At 40.9% G+C, this 25,288-nt stretch overlaps 1 protein-coding gene across 2 annotated transcripts in view; it reads left to right on the forward strand.

Annotated features, from left to right (window-relative positions):
- Nucleotides 1-6: 6 nt before the first annotated feature.
- The window catches only part of LOC121658890 (sine oculis binding protein homolog), a 99,139-nt gene continuing 73,857 nt past the window's right edge, over nt 7-25,288 (forward strand). For both annotated transcript variants that reach the window (XM_042016367.1, XM_042016368.1), the window contains exons 1-4: nt 7-153; nt 9,342-9,480; nt 11,353-11,538; nt 23,623-23,774. In XM_042016367.1, the coding sequence (XP_041872301.1) occupies nt 58-153; nt 9,342-9,480; nt 11,353-11,538; nt 23,623-23,774 (573 nt within the window). In that variant the 5' untranslated portion in view covers nt 7-57. The remainder of the gene's footprint in view (nt 154-9,341; nt 9,481-11,352; nt 11,539-23,622; nt 23,775-25,288) is intronic.

The raw sequence follows: 25,288 nt of genomic DNA on the forward strand, positions 1-25,288 counted from the left end.
CAGAGCACCAGCAGCCATTTCATCTCCACCACCACCACCACCAAGTAGGCGCAAAAAATGGCAGAAATGGAGAAAGAAGGGAGACCTCCCGAAAATAAAAGGAGCAGGAAGCCGGCTCACCCGGTGAAGCGGGAGATCAACGAGGAGATGAAGGTAGGTGCCTGTGATGGGGACGGGAGCGGGGTCCCCCCCCGCACCCCCCCCCTCCGAGCATGGAGATGAAAAAAAAAAGGATCTCTTGTAATTTTTTTTTTTTTGTAGGATGCACTGAATGTGTCTCAACTCCGCCTCCTGGGCTGCAAACAGAGACGAATTCACAGGCTGCAAATCCTGTTCATTGACCAGCTTTATTTATTTTTTAAAAATAACTCTCTCTCGTTGGGCTTTTAAGCTCCTCGGGTGCCAACGATGAGCCTTTTTTTTTTTTTTTTTTTTTTTCTTTCTTTCTATAGCCACCCCCTCAGGTAGCTGGGAAGCCCTTAAAGTTAGGAAAGAAAGGGATCTCTTTTAAACACTGTATTTTTGTCCATTTTTCAGTAGCCAGCTGCAACTATGTAATTAAATTGTCAAAGTGAAACGTTGCGGTCTGAGCCGTGCATCAGTCTCGCACTTCAGCGCCGAGACCCCTTTTCTTTCCTGCTCCCTCTCGCCTCCTCCTCTGCTGTACCGCTTCGCTCCGCGGTTCATGGCAGCGCAGAGGTGTCGCTGGAAGGTGGCTTGTCCGAGGGCTGCTTTTGATGGAAGTGTATTTACCGCGCGGAGGGCTGTCCTGCCCGATAGGAACCGCTGCCAGTCCAGCTGTGCTCTGGCGGCCGCTCCAGATGTTGGGATGGCTGCGATGGCACAAACCCGCTATTTTGGAACTTCTTTTATCATTAGGTCGCTGTTCCAGGCTTGACCGGTCCTATTTTTCGCGCCTGTTTTCGCGTCTGTTTCATGTCTGTTTGTTTGATGTCTCTAATTCCCCAAAGTTGGTAACAATGTATTGCTAGACTTCTGCTGAACTTGTTGTTAAATGCGCAGATAAAGTGACTAAAACAGCATAGTCTGGCTACGAGATAAAGCTGCTGAGATTTAATTTGAATATGTCATTTATTAAAAGGCTGATTGTAAGTGGAAGACTGCCTGGAAAATGTCACTCGTTCACATAGTATGTATACTATATAGGCGAGTGTATAAATATGCATGATGCCTAGTGAAAATATCTTTGCTTTCCAGAACATTGATCTCCCAATGTAAAATTAAACGGGAATGCACAGTCCCCTCCCCTCTCCCCTCTTTTGCACACCACTAGTTTCGGCTAGGTGCCCTTTCCTGCCCAAGGCAGGCGTTCTTGCTCCTGCTGCCTGCGTAAAGAGCGTGTACACGGTGCTGCATGCACTTCAAGTGTAAATGTGGACAAGAGTAGTATTAGGGGCACGAACAAAATAATGTGTTGCTGCATCTCTTTGGAAACAAACTGTAGTAGCTTCAAGTCCAGAGGAGTGGGATCTTTCTTTGTGAGATATGTGACACATCCTATTTTCGGAGAGGGCTCTGTGCAGCCACCAGAGAGTCATTGCTCATTGTAATCCCACATAGTTTTGAAGACTGCAGAGGTCTGTAGTACAGGGCATTGGCCCCTCAGAGCATCGCCTAACGCGATCTATATGGATTGCAGCTTTTAAGTTTCATAGGTTCTAGAATTACAAATTAGCTAATTTTAATCAAAACATGTGAAATGTTATCCTGGCTGGATATAAAGGCTGACTGTGCTGGATCCTCTGGGTTTGTTTTGTTTACTTTGGCTGCAGGCGCACTCAGCGGTTTGGGAGATAGTTGTTCTTCTACAGTATAACAGATGTTTGTCTGAAAGGGTGAGGAAGAAACAAAAACAACATTGTGTGAAGGAGAAAAATTACACAATTTTAAACTAATGCTTTGGTATTAAGCACTGGCATTAACCTTCATGTAGAGAGTTCCTCTTTCTTAATCATGGATAACTGCTTAAGGTTAGGAACCTCAAGATTTCAGCTGACTTAAAAACTGAAGGTGGGTAGAAAGGTCATTTTGAACCCATGTAATTTCTGGTTGAGAGTGGGACAGCTGGTGGCAGAACCTTCTATGGCCCACCTTTCAATGTAAACAATGCTATATATGCTGTGCATTTTTAGTAGGACAGTTGGCTGCTATCACCTAAGAAGGGGAAAAATAAAGGGGAGGAAAAAAAAGTAGTTTGAATTTTTGACTGGTTGAGAAAGTTAAAGTCCTGTGGTGATCACTTACCCTTTTTCTTTACTGATGAATTAAGATGTCTACTTGTTCTTAAAAAACCCAGAAAATACAATAACGTAACAAATTTGTTACAGTGTGCAAAATGTTTGCAGTGAAATGACAGAGGGAGCACAATGTGCCCTTGTGTAGGTTTGTATCTGTAATGTTCAAACAGGCTGACTGTTTCCCTTCATCTGAACTGCTTTCATCTGGACCAGTGTAAAATAAGCTCTGGTAAGTAATCACGGCAGAGCAGAAAGAAAGGAATGTATACAGCAATAGACAGCCTAAGCTGTAAAAACTGTAACTTGAGTATCAGCAGCGGATCAGATATCAAGGCTTTAAGGTAGGGGAAATGAAAGAGATGAAGGGGAGGAAAAGACGAGAGAGGGAATGGAAAAGTCAGTTGGAAAGTAAAGGAGAAGTAGGAGGGCCCCCTCAGGGAAATTTGGCTCAGGGGTTAGGGAATTTTATCATGGTGTACAGTGACCTACTCAGGTTTCAGCCCATGTTGGATCAAATTCCCTCCCTTTGCTAGCAGAAAGAAAAAGGACTGGTGTATATGTGATTTCTTTCTTTTCCCCCCTTTGGATAATAAAAAGGCCATTGGTACAAGTATCTATTTTAAGTACAGCAAATTCAAGGTACTATGAATGAGCAATAATATTACCTCATCACAGAGACTTCCTTCGAGATTTGCTGTTTGATACAGTCAGATATTTACTCAAGAAGGATCACAACACCTAACTGCTTGCTTTGGTGTTTTCCAACAGTAGTGTCACAGTGTGGTTTTAACACGACTGGATGGATATTCAGGTTGCTCACTCTTTCCTTATGCCAGATATTGAGTTACGTTTTTGTTATCGTTAACCTAATGTACACGATGGTTATAACAAATTTTAATTTGATACAATGTTGTGTGCAAAAGGTACATGACTCTGCACAGTTTTCTGATATTATGTTTCAATGAAAAATATATTCACGAGGAACTGTTTTGTTACACTGTGACCTTTACAGCCACTCTTTCTTATTTTCTAGTTATTTTTTCTTTTGTCCTCCATCCTCCTTCAGACGATACTTTCCAATTTTTCTCACAGAGGTAGAATTCATCTCGCGCTTTGGAAGAAAAGCAGATAGTTATTCTGAAATTCAGTTTGGTGCCATTTTTCACTTGCTGGTGTATAACAGAACACCTCATAGATCCAAACCTGTTGTCATCAGGGAACCCACTACTATTTTAAGACCAAAATATTTTTAAAAGTTTAATTGATGAAAGCACTTGTCGAGGCACCGTGGTGGATCCCCCATCGATCTCTCCTCAGCTTATTTCCATTTGCCATCCTGCTGCCAGGAAGCAGTGTTGCTCAGGAGGGATAGCTAGGTGCTCGGCCATGCTGTGAAGTGAGGTTACATCCAGTACTGAATTGCACTGGAGTTCTGCACAGATGAGACAATGTATCCACGTGTCTCTAGCAGTTGAAAGGTAAGCAATTAATTTGCGTTGTAATTTCACAGGGCTGCTCCATGTGCCCAAGGAGTTTGCTGTCTATAAATATTCTCAATAACTAATTTGTATCTAAAATGGGGCTTTGTTCACGGTGCCTAAAGCTTAGGGGAGCCCCATCTGTTATCATTTAATAGTAAATTCATCAGAATATCTTTCAGTTTAGTGTTTAAATAGTCCCCATTTGGCATTTGAAAGTTCTACTGTCAGAAGGAGGAAAGCGGTGAAGCAGGCGTAGCAGCCCTGGGCCTGGAGCGAGCCAGTTTGCTCAGAGCGCTCGGAAGATTCCAAGGAAACTCCTCCCTTCTCTCCTGAAAAGCAAAAAATGTCTTTGGGAAAGTGGAAAAGCAGACAGACTTTATCAATTGTGTTATTTCAGGAGACCAAGGTTTTTCTGTGGAGTCTGCGTGGAAGGAGTTTTGTGGGACGGCTGCAAAGGGGTTGCCTGTCTGCACAGAGAGCCTCACCTGGCGGGGCACTGCAGAAGTAGTGCTTCCCCAAACAAAGTGGGTGATACAGAACTGAACGTCCATGAGAGGACTAAGGAAAGTAAAGCATCATGGAATTTTGCCTTCTGATACCATAAAGGTCTAACCGTAGAATTCAGTATGGCAACAACATATACAAGCAAAGAATGTGAGAGCTGGAAAAAAAGATCCGAGTTTCTATTGGGCGTATAGAAACATTTTTATTTCCTTGATGCAGTGAAAGTGAAAAGTGAATTTGTGGGGCTCTGCACCGAGTGGGTTATGCAGGCAAGGAAATGGAATGGAGCCACTATGCTTCCTCTCAGATCTGAAATAAACATTCAGCAGTAAAACCTAGAAGAAAATGAGTCTGACAGACTCATTCTCCCCTGTATTTCCTGCCTCCGTGTTTGCCAGGCCTCATTCGGTGAAGCCAGGCCTTGCCCCCTGTGAATAAGGTTCATAGAGAAGGAAAGACAAGAGATCCAAGATGGAAAGAGATGCATGGCATAGCTTGAGAATGTATTAATTAGCAAAGATTGGGGAAATGATGCATTGTAATATAAAAAAATCAGACTGTAGGTGTCCTGTTACAATGGAATGAATCCTAAAGTGGGAATAAATGTGATTATATTTTTACTGCCTAGTGTGTAAGTCAGACTCAGAAAGGAGGGAAACCACAGTCTAGCGAGTCAACTCACTCTTCTTCATCTTTCAGAGGAATAGGAAGCAAATTCAAGTAGAAATACCAATGAGCATAACAGTTACTTATCGTGGCTTTTCCAGTAGGGAAGATATTTCTGTGTAGTACAAGAACAGAGAAATCATACAGTTAAAACATGTAAATTACACATTGCCCCACAGTGGTGATAAATGGTTTGGACTTAGCAGTGAGCAAAAGCTGAATGGCCATCTATTGGGAAGGAAGGGCTTTGGCTGTGGTGTGTGACTGGGGCCACTGGAGTGTTTTTGGGCCAGTTCCTTTGGCAGGGATGAGCTGGTTGTGCCGCAGCCATAGTGAATGCTCTGGCAGCTCAGCAGCCGCAGTGGTGCTCTGTCAGCTAGAGAAGAGCAGGAGGTTTGGCTCCTGTGGGATGTTGACCAAGTGCCTGGGTGCACTGGCAGCTGCAGAGGGGATTGGTGTTTCCACTGTGGTCTCGAAAGCTTGTCTGCTTGGTGCATGGTGTGGCAGAACGAGCATGGAAGGATGTGGGACAGGATTTCTGTGGTTGTCTTCTCAGCTCAGATGCTGACCCACACTGTGGGTGGCCACAGGGGACTGAGCATTGCCTCCCCACCTGGGTGAAGTTCGGCTCCACGCTGTACATTTGCAATGAAATCTATGGGTCCCTGCAGGGGGGGCTCCCTTTGGATGTAAGGTGGATGTAAGGATCCCAGCTTAGCAGTATGATTGCTGACCTGGGATTTTATTGATTATGAGCAAGGTTTTCTCTCTGTGCTAGTCTTTCTCATCATCCCAGCCCTTTGGCACAGCTGTGAGATTGGGGTGGCAGCCTCATCCTGCATATGCTCCACATCCTTTTGGAGAATGAGTCTGAAAGTAGGCATGGACTAGCTTAATGCCTCCGCTGTCCTGTTCCTGCAGAAGCTCTGAATCACAGCTCCTTGCACATCCTTCATCTGGTCATCCACACCTGCCTTCACATCTCCTCCCTGGTCTTTGTCAGGTCTATTATCTTGCAGTTCTGCTGGCTCCTTTCTAAGCCTGCTTGATCACTGCTGCTTCTGCTTTCCTGCTCCAATGTTGAGTCCTCATTCCTCCTTTTCTCAAGCCTCACTGTTACAATCATCACCCTTCCTTTCACTAAGCCTTTGAAACTTGTGTATCTTTCAATGAGGTTCTGCTCTGCATGTGCAGGTTATGTATTAATTTGCTTTCTTCCTTTCCTTAGCTTCACCAAGAACTGGTCTTTGTCTCTCTTATTTTTCTTTTTCTTCTTTCCCCCCTCGCCTGCATTCACACAGAGAAAAATTATCTCATCTCATCTTATAATTTGTGTTTTGACTATTGCCACCACACTGGTCTTTACAAATCCCGTCTTGTTACCATGTCTTGAATCCCCGTGGATTGTGTCTATCATTGAAATGGAAGAAGGGAAAATACATGAAAACAATGAATTAATAGTGGTCAGCCTCAGGGCAGCAGCTTCAGCATGATCTCAACTGCCAGGGCGTTAGACATCACTATGAATGGGTGCTGTAGTCAGGAGTCTGAGGGAAGGTGATGTTGTTGTTCTTTGGATACCCATCTATGCAAGAGACTCAGTGTGGAAAATAACATTTCTCAGATTTGACACTCGGCTTGCTGAGGACAGGGTCATGCTTTCCGTTTGCTGTGTATGAGGTGTGGTGTAATGAAGCTCTGGCTGTTAGCCACTGAGAGAATGGTATTAAGGGTGACCTCCAGCATTGCAGTAGGTAAGATAAATTTTGAAGGAGAATGGCTTAATTGGTTTTTTCTTTTTTTCTTTCTTTTTTTTTTTTTTTTAAACCCAAGACACTCTTTTTGAGAAATCAGTGTTAAAAAGGTGCTTACTTTGTTACTGCTGCCATGCAACCTCATTGTACTCTTACTGAAGTTAGTAAAAAAGACCCCATTGATTTGCTATTTTATAAAAGAGTCAAATCTCTGTGATGTGTGATTTTGAAATCCAATGTATTTTTGTCAGTATGAATGTTCATTTTGTTGCATCACTTATCATGGATAGTTTAAATGAGATGTGAAAGGTACTTAAATTTGGTGCCATTACAAACCCAACCATTTTGACTACATTCTGAAGGGACAGATACATGTATGAATTTTCAGGAAAAAACAAACATATATACAACCTTGCTTATGTATTCCTTGACAAGTAATTAGAAATTATTCATTGTCTGAGTGGATCAGCAGTGCAAATAAAACACAAAGCATCCACAGGAGGCAAATTTAGAGCTACTCAATTAATTTGGTTGCATGGGGTTTAAGTCAGTAAGACTTCATCAATTGGTCTCTACCTTGCTAGATTAGTCTCTAGGGCTGTCTCTCCATAGCTGAAATTCAGCAAAGCAAGGAAAGCTGGCAGACCTTGCCTTTGGGCCTCCCCGGACCCTTTCAGGTCATTTTGGGTGAGCCGCAGAGGTAAGATTTGACTCCCCAGGTGCAGGTATTTTTGTTATTGGGTTCCCAAAGGTTACAGACAGGGTGAGTGCATTGGGACTCTTCAGCGCTAAGAGAGAAGTTTTCTAAAAAGCTAAAAAAAAAAACAAACCATAAAAACCAATGAAAAACAACATATAGAAAAATTTCACCCCATTTTTGCTAGTATTTAAAACACAACACTGCATCATTCAAATTAGTTAGGTAGTTGTTAGCCACATTTACACTGCCCTGTACTCATTGAAAACTGTAGTAGTGGCATAGTTCAGATAGCATACTTATAATGCTGAGTCTAGAAGCAGAGGTGGGATGATGGAATACTTTCCAGCAATTTGGGGCTGCACAGGACAGCCACAGAATTGTGACTTACATCAAATGGTAAGGTGAAAATGCAAAGGGGAAAAACCAAAAGGAGATGGATGTTTCAGGGGTCTGCTCTGGGGTTTTGTTTTGGGTTTTCTTTTCCTGAAATGCGTTTGTAGCATAATTGCACAGATGATACTCTTGAAAGAGTACAAATTGCTTGTGTTTATTGCTTATAGCTGCTTTACAGCACTCCTTGAGTGACAGGAACACCTATGTAATCTGGTGTGATGAATGAGCCAGGAGCGGTGCAGCGCTCCGAGGTTCTGGGGCACAGCGCCTGCTGTAGCTTTGAATTCGAAAGCAATTATCATCTGATTAATTTTATTTATTTGTTTAAATGACTGGAGAATTGCTGTGTTCTATCATTAGACTTTCTCCCACTCAAAAATTAAGATAGAGCAGTTACTAGACAAAATCTGGCAACCTGCAAATTTGACATGTACCATTTGTTTTGAATTGGTGTTGTATTCTCCTTATTTCTTTGCCAGAGTCCTGGGAGACGGTGCTTATCGGAAGCATTATTTTAGAAGTCTTGGAGGAATATGAAGTTTGGAATTTGTTTTAAAGAGTGTTAATACAAAAATAGCGAAAATCAAAGAGAAAGGCTCTGTGTGTGGTTTTTTTGTTTCGACTTACAGTTGTCATACTACTTTAAACTGATCTTTGCCATCACAATAATTCATTAGCTGGTTTCCTTTGGTAGTTTCCTAAATCCATAAGCTGTAGAGCTCTGTGGCACTATTTGGTTTCAGAAAGCTTTGTTGCCTGGCTGCAGATTTCTTACTCCACTAAATCTCCTGGCCCAGTAATGAGCATTTTCTACAGAAATACTTTTGCCTCATGACCTAGAGGACATATTTTTAATAGAAATTGAGGGTTATGACGGTCATGTTCCAGACTTTGCATTTCCATACAAACATAAAATGTAACCACACAGCTGCTTGGAAATTGGTTTGAAAAGAAATACGGCAAAATTGAGAAAGGTTTTCTTAGACAAATGTAAGAGATATTTGTATGAAAAATGATGGTAAAATGCTTTCACAGTGAAGAATCTTTAAGTGCTTCAACTGTGCAAGGGTTTATAACCGAGGAAAAACGTCTGCTGTGATTTTATTTGATTTGGTTCATGGGCACCTCAAGGAACTGTAATTGTGTCAGTGACCTGCTCCAGCTGAAAAGACTGTAGCGCAATAAGATTGATTAACTGCTGGTTGAAAAAAAAATCCTGGTTTTCTCTTATTCTCTTGCTGCAGTCTTAAATATTTTATGGCAACACAGACAAGTTTGTGTGAGGAATGTATGTTAAAATATTTCTGACATTGAATGTCAGAGCAAAAGTCATAAATAACTCTCCTTTTCATTTTCTTTAAATTGCAGACATATGAGTCTCCGTCATAATTACATGTGCCAGTTGGAGATTTAAATGCATTTCACTTTATGCACTTGAGTTATGAAATGGACATTAGTCTTTGAGGAGGTGGGCCAAACCTGACACTTCCTCATGTAGCACAGATATGGTTCGATTTATGCAGTCCTCCCTTCCTTCCAAATGGTTATTGATTACATAAATAAGTAGGTAATTTTTCTCTTTCAGAACTTTGCTGAAAACACTATGAATGAGCTCCTTGGCTGGTATGGTTATGATAAGGTAGAACTGAAAGATGGAGAAGATATTGAATTCAGGAACTACTCAGCAGATGGGGAAAGCCGCCAGCACATTTCTGTTCTCAAAGGTAACGAGACTTCGTGTTTCTGTGTTCATGTAAAAAAGGATTAATAGAAGGATTAATCAACCTGTCTGAATTGGTGTGGATTTCGAAGCATGTTCTGCAGCTTGTGTCTTGGTTGCTTTACATAAAAATATCTGAGAGTACCATGTGGTACAGGGAAGCCAATAGGCTACGAGGAAAGTCACTTAATAAATTTGCTGTTAGTATATTGATATACTGTTATGTATTGATATGTATCTTCACAAATAATGCCTTTTGTGTGTCAGTTGAAAGTTGAGTTCCTGTGGTATCAACAGACTACTCACAACTGGAGAAAGGAGGGAGCACTTTCTTAGCAGGGTGGCTTTAAGGAACCCTTTTGCTTCCCATACTAAGGCTGGTTGGCCTACAACTTTTTAAAATGTTGAAAGATTTTAAACTGAAATATTCACACATGTAGGAACAAGTGTGAATGTTCACAAAAAGCTTCTCATCCATGTTTGTACTATACTGTCTTCTGTACTGTGGTATAAGTTTTCCATGGATGGAATTTGTTTGAGACATTGCTGAATCTTTGTGATTCAAAATGTAAGGGATGAGATCTTGTTGTTTTCTTCAGTCATTCAGTTTTTGCCTTCTGACTCCTCAGTCTCAGGGAATGGATAGGGGCTTGTCATCAGAATAAGGAGAAGAGTAGAAAATTGCTGCATCTTGACTTATCCAACATGAGTTCATCAAAGGTGAGGTAAAGAGAGGAAATTCCAGCAGCTTTTATGCAGGTGGAGTGCTACTTTTCACTATGTTCGTGGACAGCAGTGTTTGGGTTTTCTTTCTGATAGACAGCAGCAGCACTGTATTCAGTGAGTGTTGCAGTGAGTACTGACTCCAGAGGGACCAGTGCTGAGGGACAGATGGCTAGAAAAAAGGGGAAAAAATTAGAGGTAAGGTGAAACAACCTAATTGTGTTAAAATTGAATGTTTGCAGCTTGTTAGTTCTATAACAACATTGGTGATCAATATTTATTTTTCATTGAAAATGTAATGTTATTAAGCTACCTTTGAAGAAACTTGGTCCTGTGTAGTAATGCACTTAATTTATTTCTGTTTTAATAAATATATGTTTTACTGAATGATTACTAGCTCCAGTCTATACTTGATGAAATTTGTGACATACTTTTTTTATCGGCACATGATACAAATCATATGTTTTATGTACCATAGGTGTCAAATGCCTATGACAGGTAGAAATTTTTGGTGTATGCAGTTTTTGGGAGGGGGAAAAAAATCTTGTTCTGAGACATGGGAGAAGAGAAAGTAATAAGAATTAAGTTGTGCCCCATGGCAGAGGTGTATTAGAGAAATTCCTACAAATAAGAATCCTGAGGTGATTTGGGATTAAAGAATTATAATAATAACTGTCATCATTTTATGCACACTTTGCTGTGATTTCAATATTTTGTTCCTTTCTTTAAATTCTTTCATAATTACTACTCATATTATTTATAGAGAATAGGAATTCTTTTTTCCTTCATTTCATGCTCCTTGTGCTGGTGAAGTCACAGTACACCGAGTGTGATCACCATGCAAACAGTAGAAATGAAGTGCAAGAGTAGGATGCTGTTGACTAAATCAGGCATACCAAGGATATGCATGACAAAATAATCCCACCTTTTACCTTCTGCAGAAAGAAAGTGTGAGTTTGATTTTGAAAAAAATTGAGCATTTCTGAAGATTACTGGAAAGTATCAATTTCTTTAAAAGGGAAAATATCTGGGGGTTTTGTGCACCATTCTTATATTAGAGTAAGTAATTTAATGAAGAGATTGGTGAAAGTATGCAGGGCCATTTAAGAAATATATGTGTCATACTGTTCAATGTGTTCTTTGTGTTTTACAGAAAATTCTTTGCCAAAACCAAAATTACCTGAGGACAGTGTTATTTCACCATACAATATAAACCCAAGCTACCCAGGGCTTGCCACAGGAAATGGACTGTCAGACTCACCAGCAGGGTCGAAGGATCATGGGAATGTACCTATTATTGTCCCATTAATTCCACCACCTTTCATAAAGCCACCAGCAGGTAAATGCTAATGAATATGTAAAAATGGTTACTGGTTATTGACAACGTCCTGAGATTACTGGATCAGAGTGTCTTAGGAAGAGGGCTGATTTCAAAATTATTAAAATCCAGTCCCAGGGAACTTTAAAAACGAACGGGAGAGTGGCTTTAGTCACTTTAGTATTCTTGAAAAACTCCTGCAGATGCAATGACAGCAAACTTGCTCTGCTTGTGAAACTCCTCATGCTGGATTATGTTCTCAGCAGTTCAACAGCATTTGCTTTTAGGAAAAAAAAGGTTTTGTTCTGGTGAATAAAGCCTTTAACTAAATTAATGGAAGATTATTACATTAAAAATAGGCTGCATGAAGGAAGCAGTGAAAGAGAAAAAGCCATCGAATCAGTATCATGTCTTTATATCTGGTTAACAAGCTCATACTGAGAAAACTGTCTCTTGATTCCCATTGAAATCCCTGACTGCTGTCTCTCAAGGGTTTAATATGATCTTGACTCTACCTAGGAGACTGCACTGAGATGTTTTACATTTTCATTAGATTTTTATCAGGAGTGGTTTTCTAACATGCCATTCCTCAGAGTCTGCATGAAAAATGATTTATTCCCCTCTGCATGCTGCTTACCGTAATCTGTGAAAGGAGCTCTTAGGGCTACACCAGGGTGATTAATTGTTGTGTTATCGTTTACTGCTCCACATGGTGTGAAAATTGGTGAATCCAGATAGGAGCAGGCTGAGTCCTGCTTCCATGGACGTCCCTGGGTGGTGGTGTGGTTGTTCTTTAGTGACCAAGGCACTGAGGAATACAGGGTGACATGCATCTCCTACCCAAGAACATCAGCTCTCCACACACAGGGCTAAAGAGATGCCACCAGGTGCCAGGGTGCTTCTGCAGAGGCAGAACTGCTTGCAGGATCAGGTCCCAGGTGTTAGATGGTCACCTCTGCCCTTTGTAACATTGTCTAAAGGTGGCTGTAAAATACTGATTGATCCAAGAAAGTGTTTGCCTGTTGTTGGTCGTGTAATAGACTGCAGTTGCCCCTCCTAAATTATTGTTATGCCATTGAGTTTTATCTCTAAAGAAGTATCTAATATGCTATGAATAATTTTCAAATGTTACTCAATATGCACTCCCTGCCAAAGACTTTCAATCTATTTTATACGATATTTGCTAATTACCAAAGCTATTTGGGCCCATTCCTGCAGCCTTTACACAGCTAAAGATCTCAGGCCATATGGGCTGGATCCTCAGCTGTTGTTGATTTGGCCCTAAAGCTTTAATCAAGGGCTTGTGCCATCCCAAGCTATTTTCTACTCCAATCTGAGTCACGACTGAAACCAGAATGCTGAATTTGTGGTATGTGAACACAAGGCTATAGCATGCATTGTGCAGATTGCCACAGTTGCTGGGTTTTTATGACACCAAAAAGCAGGAGGAGATTGAACTATGAAGTAGAAAAACAAATTACTGCAACAGTAGTTAAGTGGACACAAGGGAATCTTGGCCAAGTCAACTGCCTTCTGTTCTTTGCCTGTCCACCTACAACATATGATCCTGTGTTCAAATGTACCTCTAAGGGTAATGTGTAGAGAGAGCTTTTCGTAAGTGTTTTCCACCTTTAGGTTTTTATTTAATTCATTAACAATGAATATCATTGTTTTACCTGCACAGGAGATACAAATGCATAATCTCTGCCTCCTCTGACTTTATCCCACGATTGGTAATGAGGACTAGATTACCATGACTTCTGAGCAGATGAATGTATTTATCTCACCTTTGTTTTAGAGACCAAAGCTTGGGAGGGTTGGAGGGGGAGGAGAATCACAACCTTTGTGGGATTTGCAGTAAGCATGGGTAGTAATGGTTTTGTTTTATCTTAGGGCGTAGGTGCCCTAGTCATGATCATCCCAAAGAGCCTGGCAAGAAACAACTGGTAGGAAAGGGAGTACAAAGGAGCCAGGAGAGCCAGTGTGTGAGGCAGTGGTCTTGGCACTGCACTTTGACACCGTTTTGTGGGCACTACATCAAAGCAGAAAACTTCAGAGTGATACAAAGCCAGACAAGAGTAACTCTGGGGATGTTTTCTCGGAGTCCATCGCAGGCACAGGGGATGACTTTGGAAACAGCACAAAGGTGCTTCTTTGACTTGAGCAGATACATGGTTAGACTCACATCGTTAATTAATAAGGTGAAGATTGACATTTTCAGCATGGAGGACAGACAGGCTATGACTGAACTGTCACAAACACCAAAGCATTTATCCATGTTTGAGTGGATAAATGAAGTAAGGGGACAGGAGAGAGAGGCAGAAGGAGGCCAAGAGAAAGCTTCAAGGTTAAAATGCTAGGCAGGAAAAGGGATCTTTGCAGCAGATTTTGTGTGGACACAAAGAGGACAAGGTTACATTACAGGCCAGAGAGAACATCGGGTGGTAATGCACTGTAGTGACTGAGAGGCTAAGAATTAGGATGCATCCAGAGTTTGTTAATGGATGAAGAAAGCTTTTAGATATTGTACAGGGAAAAATCTACAAGACTTAAATATAGCTCAAAAGGGAGTGTCCACAGGTGAAAATGATACCTAAATCATGGACCTGAAGGATAGGAAAGATGGTGCAGTCCATCCTTATTGAGCAAATAATATGGAGTGAGCACTCAGGGAGAAATTATTAAGACTTTAATTCTTGCTGTATTGATCTTGAACAGAAGGGTCAGCATGAGTAAAGAGGTGTCAGAAAGACAGGCTGAGGTATTCATTTGGACAGGAGTGTAATGGTCTGAAGAGGATATGCAGATCTGTTGAATTATTAGTTGAATAATTTTTGCTGATAGGATTCAATACAGGTAAGAGGAAGAAGAGAGAGCAGAGCATGGGGGCTGCTCACAAACCTGAAGAGAAACAAGAAGGATACTCTGCAATGTGCACTGGCAATAGCAATTGCAGAGGTAGAAAAGACACAGCCAGGAAGCCAAGGGAAACAGGATTTCTAGGAAGGCAAATATGATTCTTTATCAGAAACAGCTATCAGTTTGGAAAAGAGGAGGAAGGAGTGTTGGTCCTAAACTGTCTAGGAAGCTGTCATTGAAGATTTCAGCAGATTAGGTTTTCCTTAAGCATGCTGGAAAGCTTTGAACAGTGTCCTGTCTGCATTCATATTTTGTCTGACCAGGCTAAAACCTTGAAGAGTTAACAAAATTACCTTTTTTTCCTTCATGCCTATTTTGTAGTAAAGTGTTTTTTGTTTTGGGTTGGTTTTTTTTAATTTGAAAACCAAACAATTTTGAGCAGTCTGACTAAAATTTTATCTTCAAGCTGTTCAGATTTCTGTTTTAGTCAAATGAAATGTAAGGTTCCAATTTGCCTATATGATTCTGGAAAACATTAGGGTGCTACTAACCAAATATAAACAGCTCCAATAAAGGCACTCTCTCCTTGCTGTACCTCATAATTAAACCCAAAAAATGCTGAGTTAAATGCATGGGCCCTATGTGGTGCACTGAGTGTCTACAGACTCAGGTTATGGTGTGTCAGTGCAGGATGCTAAATCCAGTCATGGGAAGCCTCCACCAGGAGAATGCAAGTTACTCAGATGTGGAAGCTGTCTGCAAGAGCACTCCTCTGATCTCCAGCACCAGGCAGGTAGACCTCACTCAAGCAGTGCCCAAATCAGACATGACTTTATAAGCCAGCATCAGCTGTCCAACCTTCATCTGGAAGCAAATAAGAAGTCAGTGCAGCCTCCAGAGAGCTGCTGTAAGAGTCTCTATGTGGCTGGTAAGAGTCCATCTTGCTCAGCAGTCTGGTAACTACGTTTAGACCTGGCAGCAGATTCTGAGTGATCTTCAGGGGTAGTCTTGAGTACAGCCTATTGCAACAAACTGATCCTAAGATTAGTTCTACTTGGTGTTAGAAGGTTCTTATTTTCTGCACAGCAATGTAAAGAAAGCTGGTGGGTTTTTTTGTTTGTTTATTTGGTTGGTTGTTTTTTCCAATTTAAAATTTGCGTAGAAATACTGAGGAACAGAAATGCAATAGCCTGGAATGACCTAGAACTAAAAATCTCACCACAGTTATGCAGGGTATATGGCCTTAGTATGTAGTGTGCAAACCTTCTGCTATTCTGCAGCCCTTAATGATAGAGTGAATTTGAGAGGGCACTTAGGGTGACTCTGCCCATTTGCTCGGGCAAGTTTGGACAACTCTTGTTACCTGGGATGAAGGAAGGCTGAAATCAAGAGCAGTCGAAGAAGAATGCAAAAAATTCTTTCAGTGTGGGTGAGAACAAGCTGCCTCCTTCCCCTGGCACCTGCTGGAGGCTATGGTGTCTCAGTTTTCCCATTTCTTTGAGTGCTCTTTGATTTGTTTTATTTTGTGATCCCCACAGCAGTGCATTGGTAGGGGATACTGCTGCTGGTTGGTCTATCCTTTGAGCATGAGAGTCGACAAAATCCTTCCCTTTCCAGCGTCCTTCTGTGTACAAGTGATGCACAGAGTGTGCCTGTTGCTCTGAGCATCCCAAACAAGAACTGGCTTCCTGCAATGCTGTGCTGTGACTGTGTCACTGCCAAGGGACACAGTAGAAGGGGAGGCAGAAAGGATGATGTCATGTAGTTGACTGAACTTTCCACAGAGGGAAAAAGTACAAGGGAAAACTAATGCTCCCTCCCAAGGTTTTCACAAGATACCGAAGGAAAGGGGATGTAAATTCTACAACCCACTGATGAGTGTCTCTACATAATGTTGGATTCAGTGATTTCCAAATTATAATGATTGGAGTTGTACCAGAAGTTATCAGAAACTTGTGGAAGTGAAGGAGGACTGGGCTGGAGGAACTGTATCTGGTGAGGCAAAATGTCTTAAAGGAGAAGCAGAAGCATTTCCAATGCTGACTACCTTGTAAAATCAGCCTGTTACCAAAGCTGGCAAAGAAATACCTGATTCAAATACTAAAACAAGTATTTAGTTATTTTATACAAAGGAATGAGTGATTTTCTGAGTTATAGTTTAGCATTGCTTTAGAATTAAAGTTTATAGGAGATTTTGTAAATACAAGTGCAGATGAGTAACTTTGTGCAACATAGTGGAATAAGCAGAGTTCCTGCCCTACAAGCATTCTGGAACTGCCTGCTGTAACCTCTCTCAATACTTGAATTGTATTGGAGGAATCTGAAACCATTAAAGATGTTTTAAATGGTAGTTAGCAGGCCACTAAAAATTAATTCCAAGATCATCTGTCAAAATTCACTGAGGAATTGGATCTATGACTACAGTACCAAGAAGTTTGATTCCAGGCAGAACCCAGTGGCAGTTTTCATTAAGTAAAGACTACACTATCAGATCTAGTTAAGTCTATATGTGGAAGAGACTTTCATTCTACTATTCTCTGCATCCCTCTTCAGTATTTCACAAGTATCTTCTGGTTGCTGAACAGCGTTACAATTTCTCTGACTGTAGGTAGGCTTCACCCTTTGATAGAAACCACTGCAACAAATCCTATAGTCTCTAGTTTTCAGTTTGAAACATCATCAAATTTACACTGATCGTAGAGTTATTACTGCCTAGGTTTTTAAATGCCAGTGGTTGCCAGGATGCCTGCCCCATCTAGCCCACTGTTGATGTCTTTTGCTCTCTGTGGAGGGCCAAGTGTTTCCTTTGTGCTAAAAAGAAAATCATAAAGTCCATGTATGCACCTTAATAACATATATTCAAAGTACACAGGGAGTTCCCCCTCTATTAGCTGAAATAGGTGCTTTTTTTGTTTGCATGTTTAAAGCCTGCCTAACTGCCAGCTTTTGTGTTGTGCATTCAGTCCCCACTGAACTATGCATAAGAATGTGCCTCAGCTCATGCATAGAAAACGTAGGCAGGCTGTGGTTCCCCAAAACGATTTTTTCAAAAGGGACTGGGACATTTTGCTTTATTGGCAGAGTAGTGAACTTGAAGAGACTGGTCCTTAAAAGGAAATGCATGGTAGAGGCTCTGAGGTATTTCCATAGCGATGGCTGCATCGAGCTTTCTATTGTCAGCCCTATATTTTAATCTTCCTCTGGTAATTACTTTTTTTTAGGCACTTCTTCTACCTTAAGTTTGTCACACGCCCCATCTGTTTAGAGGATCAGTACTTAAGGTGATATCACAAGGGGATCTGTGGCAATGTCTCAGGAGTTTTGTTTCTTCACTTTTTTTAGTTTGAGATTCATTTGCTAAAGCATTTCGGGTGTAAGAAAATTGACTGTAATGGTGCTTCTGCTTTGCTTGGGATCAACAACCTCAGGAACTACTTTGGGATGAAAAATCTGAATACATGCTACTTGGTTTTCTTCAATGGCAATCTGGGATTTCAGGAGCAGCAGGCGGGTAACTCGGAATTATCCAATTCTGAAATCCTGGCAGGTCCCAGTGGAAACAGTGAGCCTTTACTGTTATTGCTGCAGATGCTCAAGTCAAGATCTAAAGTCTTTAAAAAGGAAGTTTTGCAGCTTTTCAATAGAAAGTAATAGTGAAAGCAGCTAAAATATTTAAAGATGTATATACCAGTGGATTGAGCGCAGTTCCCAGCTCAAGGTAAAAGGGCTATTATAGCTCCCTACCCAGAAAACCTGGAATCCAAGCTGCCTCTGTGAGGGGGTGGGATGCAGCAAAGAGAAAAAAAGAGGAAAGTGGGTGAAAGCAGTAGTGGAGAGACATGGCTTCTGATAGTGTGGTGGAATGAAACTCATGCCAGAGATGAGCTGGTTGGTTGGGAGACATGGAGGAGGGATGGGATGCCAGAATATTTTTTTGTATCAACAACCACAGTCAAGGTACAGGTTTCACAAAGGCTCACTCAGTCCAGGTGCTGTACTTCAGATCTCAATCCCAAACACTGTCCTCCTGGTCTTCCTTCTGCACAACAGTACTGTGGTTGGGCACCTTCAGGAGAGATGTTCTTGCCAGAAGAATTGAGTATCTCCTGCTGAATTTCTTGCAAGGAAATATGGAAAGTAAGGTTTTGAAGTACCTGCCCTTGAATCATCATAACATGCAGGATTAGAGCTGTAGCTGCATTTAGTTTCACCCAACTTTTTGAAGCTGGAGTTAAAATTGAAAATACATCTTAGTTCAAAACAGTAGAGTGTTGCAACCCAAAACTTAGTAAACTGATCAGGATTTAACTCCAGAATTTTAGGGATTTTAGGAACATTGCGCTAAACACTGTAGGTCATGCTGGCTTGCTTAGCTAAAGAGCCAGGGCTGTTCATGCCGGATTTACTCCATTGTACTCATTGCCTTCCTTCACTTCCCCCCACCTCTTTAAATTATGTCTCCATATAAGATCGATTAGTGTAAACCGCTGCTCATTGGGTTTAAGAGGAACAGTTTTCTTCAGCTCCTTCACACTGGTTTGAAAGGAAAAAAATACCAAACATTCTGCTTAATTAAGACTTAAAGAGGCGGTGCAAACTTTTGATGATTAATTGAAGCATGCTTTAGACTGATGCATATTTAGTTATTATAATGCGATAATTTTATCTTGTTATACAAACTACTCCCTTTGGGAACATGATTTAACACTGCAAACACTCTGTGTTTATTGCATTGTTCATTATGAAAAATACACAGGCTAAAAACCACAAGGAGATGTAACTGAACAGTATCTGTGTGGTGGGTGCAGGGAGTACTTCTTCCACCTGTAATGACACAACCCCGAGGCAGAAAAACACAATACTATAACTCCCACAATATCTCTTCCTGTGAAGAGTTGAGAACTAGAAAAGTAGAGGTTGGAAATTTAGATCTTGTGCAGTACACAGAAAGAATTTATCTTTCTATTACCTGGTCTAATTACAGAGGACAGCAATATGTATGTTCTGCTGAATGCCCTCCTGTTACTATTCGGTTGTGTCAGTCCCATCTCCTCTTTGTCTCACCTGTAAGAGTGCCCATGCTACCTGTCGTAAGTGTGACAGATCTGAGAACATGCTAAACACTTTGCAAAAGCAGGTCATAAAGTTGCAGGCCCAGATGGAGGGGAAAAAAAAAGCAGTTATTAAAGAGTATTTTCTTTCACTTCAAAATGATCTGTGCCAGGACTTGCAAATGATATTTTTGTACTTTACAAACATGTGTCAGCACGGCTATATGAGTTCTAAAAGTGATGGTGAATGATCTTCATCAGAAGAGCTGCTCCAGTGAGAGCTCACATGATGGATGTAGGCATGGTGTCAGGATGAGCTCATGTTACTTTAAGCAGATATGCTAAGCTAGACTACCAGCAAAAGTCTGACTATGAGCAAAGGAGAACATTGCCGATGTAATAAACTGGTATAATTATTGTGGAGAAGCTTTCTTAGTGCAGTTCTCATCAGGAAAAGATTAGAATAAAGATTGAAGACAGATAACCAGTCTTAAACTACTGGATTTGAAATTTCCTGCTTCCCTGTGATCTCTTAGCAGCAAGTTGTTCTAGCTGAGCACTCTAGGAACAGGGATTTGATACATTTTCCTGAAAGCAGGGCGGGAATCGGGTAAAATGATTTTCAAAGAATTTGGCCTTGAAAAACAAAAGTCTGTGAAAAAGTGAGAGGAATTTTATCTTGAATGGAATGCAAGATACAAATTTCTGGTTTCAGATTATTCCAATTTGTGTTTAGCAGATGACAGCACTTAAATCCCAAGAGTCTGTCTTTTCTTATTTCACACAGTCTTAGTGTTTTTAGACTACGTTACTGCTTCTTACTGCTCATAGAAATACATGAAGTACTACTTTCTGCTAATGTTGCAGTCCTCTTTTTTAGTTGCTAAGCTTAATACACTGTAACAGACATGCCTAATAGTTCTTTTCACAAGGTCTGCTCAGATCTCTACCACAACTGATATGAAGAAGGAAAGCACACAGTCAGGTTTGGACCTTTATCATTGTCCCCAGCTGTCATCCAGGCCTTAGGGCACATCTCTGTACTCTCCCAGGTACCAAGCATGGGTTCCTTTCTCTGCTGTTCTTAGCTTCACTTGCAGCTGAAAGAAAGGATTTGATTTTAGACCAAGTTTTTCCTCCTGCTGGGCTGGACACAGTTCCTATTGATGGTCCATAGACGTGTGATACTGGATGTTTTCTATCTCACTTAATGAACTGCATTACAAAGAGTTCATCAAAAATTGACTTGGGCAAATGTGCACCTGAGGGAGCAAAGATGACTTAAAAAGTGACGTATTAGTGTCCTATCCCAGGAAGTGTGTACTCTGAACCCCCTTCTGAAGTATTGCTACTTCCTGGCTGCTTCATGTGGTCATACTCAGTTAATCCTTTTGTAGCAGTGTTCCTGAGTCTATTAAATTGAAGAGGCATCTGGTTCTGTTATTGCTGTTACCATGAAATGAAAAGGTTTACATTGTTTGATGACTAGGGTGAGAAAGGAGTAGAATAGAGAAATAGTTGAAGTTCTTTGTATGTAGCTAGACTATTTCCCTCCCTTTCACCCTTTCTTCTTTCAGAATGATGACCATTTTGACTAAAATTGATGATGCCTCCTGGATATCACGTATCACTTCCTGGAAGTGCATACAGTGGCTGGAAGTAGTAGTTTATAGACCATTCTGTGCTATTTTTTTGATCGTCATATCCATGGACCATAAGTGAAGCAATGCTGCTTCACAGGTTTCTCTGTGAGGCGATGGTGAAGCTCTGCTGGACAGGGCATGGCAAGACAGCAACTTGACACAGAAGGTCTCTCCCCTCTCCTCCCCTTGCCAGGATGTATCTTAGAGGAAGTCTTTGGTAGAAGGAGGTGGACTGAATCTGACTGTCCTGCATAACTACCTGCAGAAAAGTGGAGAAAAGTGAATAACATGGCTTTTCCATGTAAACAGCTGCTGCTGGGAGCCTGTGTAATTAAAAATGAACAATAGTGTGGATCTTTCTCATCATCCATGGGAGACAGTTCTTGTGAATCACTGAACAGGAATTGAATGACAGCTGAGGTGTTCCCCCTATCGAATCACTCATGAAAGCCCCTGAGAATCCCAGTGGTGCATCTCTGTGTTTCCTGTTAAAAACTGTGCCCCAGACAAGCCAACCTGCTTCAAAAAGAGGTACTTCAGTGCCTACTTTGCCAGTGAACTCTCTTTCAGCTCCGTAATATTCTTTTTTCATTTATGAGAGTTCCTCTCACCAGAAATGAAGGCGATTAGAAAGGTATCACTGGTAGATCTCCTCTTTTCCAGAGATAAAATACTTCTTATCAGTAGGGAAATATATGTTACTGTTATCTGAAACAAGAGTCTGCTGTCTGGTTCCTTTGATTCAGAGGATCTTCTGTTGTCCTGGTACATTCAAAGGGGCAGGTTCAGTCTGTAAGGCATTGGTTTATTATGGTGCAAAATTAGCTGAATCAGGGTGCTTTTGTAAAAGGTAAGTACTTCAAATGGCTCAGGATAAGAATGGGGGAAAGAGCTCTAGGTCTGTGCTGGAGTAGTTGGCATCCTGGACAAGACCAGCCTGCAGAGAAAGCTGCGACAATCCCATGCAAAACCAGCATAGCAGAACCCTGTGTGCCTGACTTATGTTACAGCCAGCTCAGGGCAGGCTTTTTGACCCTATAGATGGCTAGTGATAATTTTGGCCAAATTGTTTTGATTTCCCTTCATGTTCAGTATATCAAGGCGCTTATGATACTGGCAAATCCCACTGTAAAGGGTAAGTGGTACAATACATTAAACACAAATCTGTGCCATAACGTGGCCTTAAATATAGGTTTAAAGGTAGGCAGTCTGATTAAAACTAAGAGGTCATTATTTTACATTGTAGAATTTCATTTGTAGCTGTAAATCATAATACAATTTGTGGAAGGAAAAAAAGTTGTTAAACTGGCAATATTTATTCCAATAAGGTGAGTAAAATGCAGCACGTAGTTCTGAGTTATGATACTCAGGGAAAGGAGCCAAATCACTCTGCTAAAAATTAGTTTGCCAATAATTTTACAGAATGATGACAGCGTAGCTTCAAAAACAAATCCTTTATAGGGAAATAGGATGGCTGCATGACAGAATCTCTAAGCTATGAATTCTCCACAGCTCATGGACCAGGAACTGCTTTAACAATTAGTCTCCAGGGATATTTTTTCCCAGAAGTTAGACAATGGCTGCTGTCTGTAACTGAAAGGTCATCCAGTATCATAAACTGGACATAAGAACGGAAGAATTCTGAGTTTTAAAAAAGTCAGATTCCTGCTAACTTCTTGACTTGATCTGTTTAGTAGACTAAACTATTCACTGCTGTTGTCTGTGAAGCTAAGGTGGGAATGATGACCACACAAGGATATTGCTGCACATTAGTAAATAAGCTCTGGTGTCTTTTTACATGGCAGAAGGCACACATGCCACATTTGTAACACACATTAGAGAAGAGCTCAAAAGAGGCTTGGGAACTCTGCCTGAATTAAAATTTGACCAATGAGCATAATGACTGAAAAGTAATCTGGCAGATTTTGCCACAGTGCTGCATCTTCTGCCTTGCTCAAGTTTGTGTTTCTGTGACTGCTGAATTCACACAGAAGCTCCCTGTTTTGTATGCTAGTCATTATTTCAAAATAATGCAGAAAAGGAATGTTTTATGTTCCTTCTTATTTAGAAGAGGGTTCGTGTTAGAGACCTGCCTTGGTGCAGCACCTTCTGGCTGTGTTTTATCGCCAGCTTGCTGAGCAGAGCATCTCAGGGACTCACTACAGCAGACTGTAAGTAACAAGCACAAAGCAGCAATACGCACTAAACCTTCAATCTTGGTTACTCATTTAATAAAGATTTGTGCGCTCTTAAGCGTGCTAAAAAAGTTCTCGAGATTTCCAGAGATTTTCAGCAGTGCACCATTTTTGAAGCTAATCATCTTTTCCAGCCATTTTAGAAGCTTTGCCAGTCTGCTGAGTCTGGCTGGCACAGGTCATTGGCTGCCTGAGGATGAAGCTGGTGATCACAGGCAGGCACAGTTCTGCCCTCTGACAGTGAGGGAGTTAGAAATGAGACGAGCTGCTGCTGTTTGTATCTAAGAGTAAGTGTGCAGATGTCTGAGGAAGGTGTTTGCATCTCATGTAAACATTGTTCTTATATTTTTGTTGTAGAAGATGATGTGTCAAATGTACAAATAATGTGTGCCTGGTGCCAGAAAGTTGGAATCAAGCGCTATTCCCTGAGTATGGGAAGTGAAGTGAAATGCTTCTGCAGCGAGAAGTGCTTTGCAGCTTGCCGAAGAGCATATTTCAAGAGAAACAAGGTAAGAGAAATAAGGAAAGATGTAACCTACATAGACATGGCTTTAATCAGGCTCAGCCTGAGTCTCATTTAGCATCTAATAGAAACTCTTTTCTTTTGTTTTCTCTGTTTCACCTAGTCCCTCCACTTTCCATCTGTATTGTCTGTTGGACTGTCAGCCCTTTACTAACCTTCTTTCTTCCAGTTTCTCTCAGCTTGATGCTTGGGTTTTGTGAGAGTCAGGGAATTTAAATACTAATAAGCATTAACGTAAGACTCCAAATTTGGCCTTAGAGTCTCAGGAACTTCCTACATATACACAACTAAGAGGAAGTATCAAAGAAATAGAGAAAGGTTGTGTAGGGCGGTGCCACCAAGTCCCATGGCATTGGGATCATGGCCAGTGGGTAAATGCTTTTAGGGCCTAAGTCTCAGTCCCATCACAATAGTGGATATCTTTTCACTGCTGCTAGTGAGCTCTAGTTTCATTCTTTACAAGTGTATCATTTTTAATAAATTATCATTGCTACAAAATTCAGACACTATGCAGTTTTTGGGTTGGGGCAAGCAATGTTAGAACATCTAGAGTAATGTGAAAACCCCTCCTACTCAATTTAAATTTAAGTCCATCTAAAATTAGAAAGCAATCCTAATATTGAATGTCTACAAAAATTGCTGTAATCACTGAAGCACAGTGCCTGAAAATGCCCTCTAGGTTACTTCAGCAGCTGTTCTCTGCAGCAGAATTTGTAACATGTCACTTAAAGAAAAATAGACAAGAAACACTTCAAATTTTTAGTTGTTAAAAAAGTAGCTGTGTCCTTTTGTGCTTAATAGTGTGAGTCTTTGGGTAGATTTATTGTCTTAGAAATGTTTACCGTTCTTGAAATCCTTTTCATTTTGGTTTCCTAAATGATGCCATTTACCCTCATGCTTCAGAACATTCCAAGCCTGTCAAGTTCAAACTGACTTCAAGTCTCTAAATCTGGTCTTTTACATCTGTCATAATAACAAATAAGTACATATGGATTCTAGACTCAAGATGTAATGTTACAGCAAATTAACCTCCTTTATAAATTTGGGTCACATCATCCTGCCAAAAAGAAAAAAAAAAAAAAGCCTGAAGAATTAGGTTGCAAAAATCAGTAGAGTGGAATATTAGTGGCAGTCTTGGAGAATCAAGCTCATAGTGTCTACTGGAGCAGATAAGCAAGTAAAAGTCACATGAGTCTTCTGTGAAGAGTGTTGTTTACATTCTTTTTATCTAGAAGAAGTGTAGAGGAGGGAAATACATGCTCCTTAGATGCTCCTCATTTGAAAATAAATTTGCATGGATGTATGTGCATGTGTACATGTGCACATTTATGCACCTGCTGTTCAGTGTGCCTTACAAAGTGGATGGCACAGTCCAGACACTCTGGGCTGACAGGATACAGATCTCTGTCAGCTGATGCTCCTGTGACTTCCAGTCACAAATTTACATGGATAAGATACTTCATAGTAATGGAGGCATTGTCAGTGATCCTGGTTAGGTGG

This window comes from Corvus kubaryi, unplaced genomic scaffold (genome assembly GCF_017639235.1).
Source record: "Corvus kubaryi isolate FWS band 111438036 unplaced genomic scaffold, C.kubaryi_AGA036_p1.0 split3-73, whole genome shotgun sequence".
In the NCBI taxonomy this organism is placed as follows: domain Eukaryota; kingdom Metazoa; phylum Chordata; class Aves; order Passeriformes; family Corvidae; genus Corvus; species Corvus kubaryi.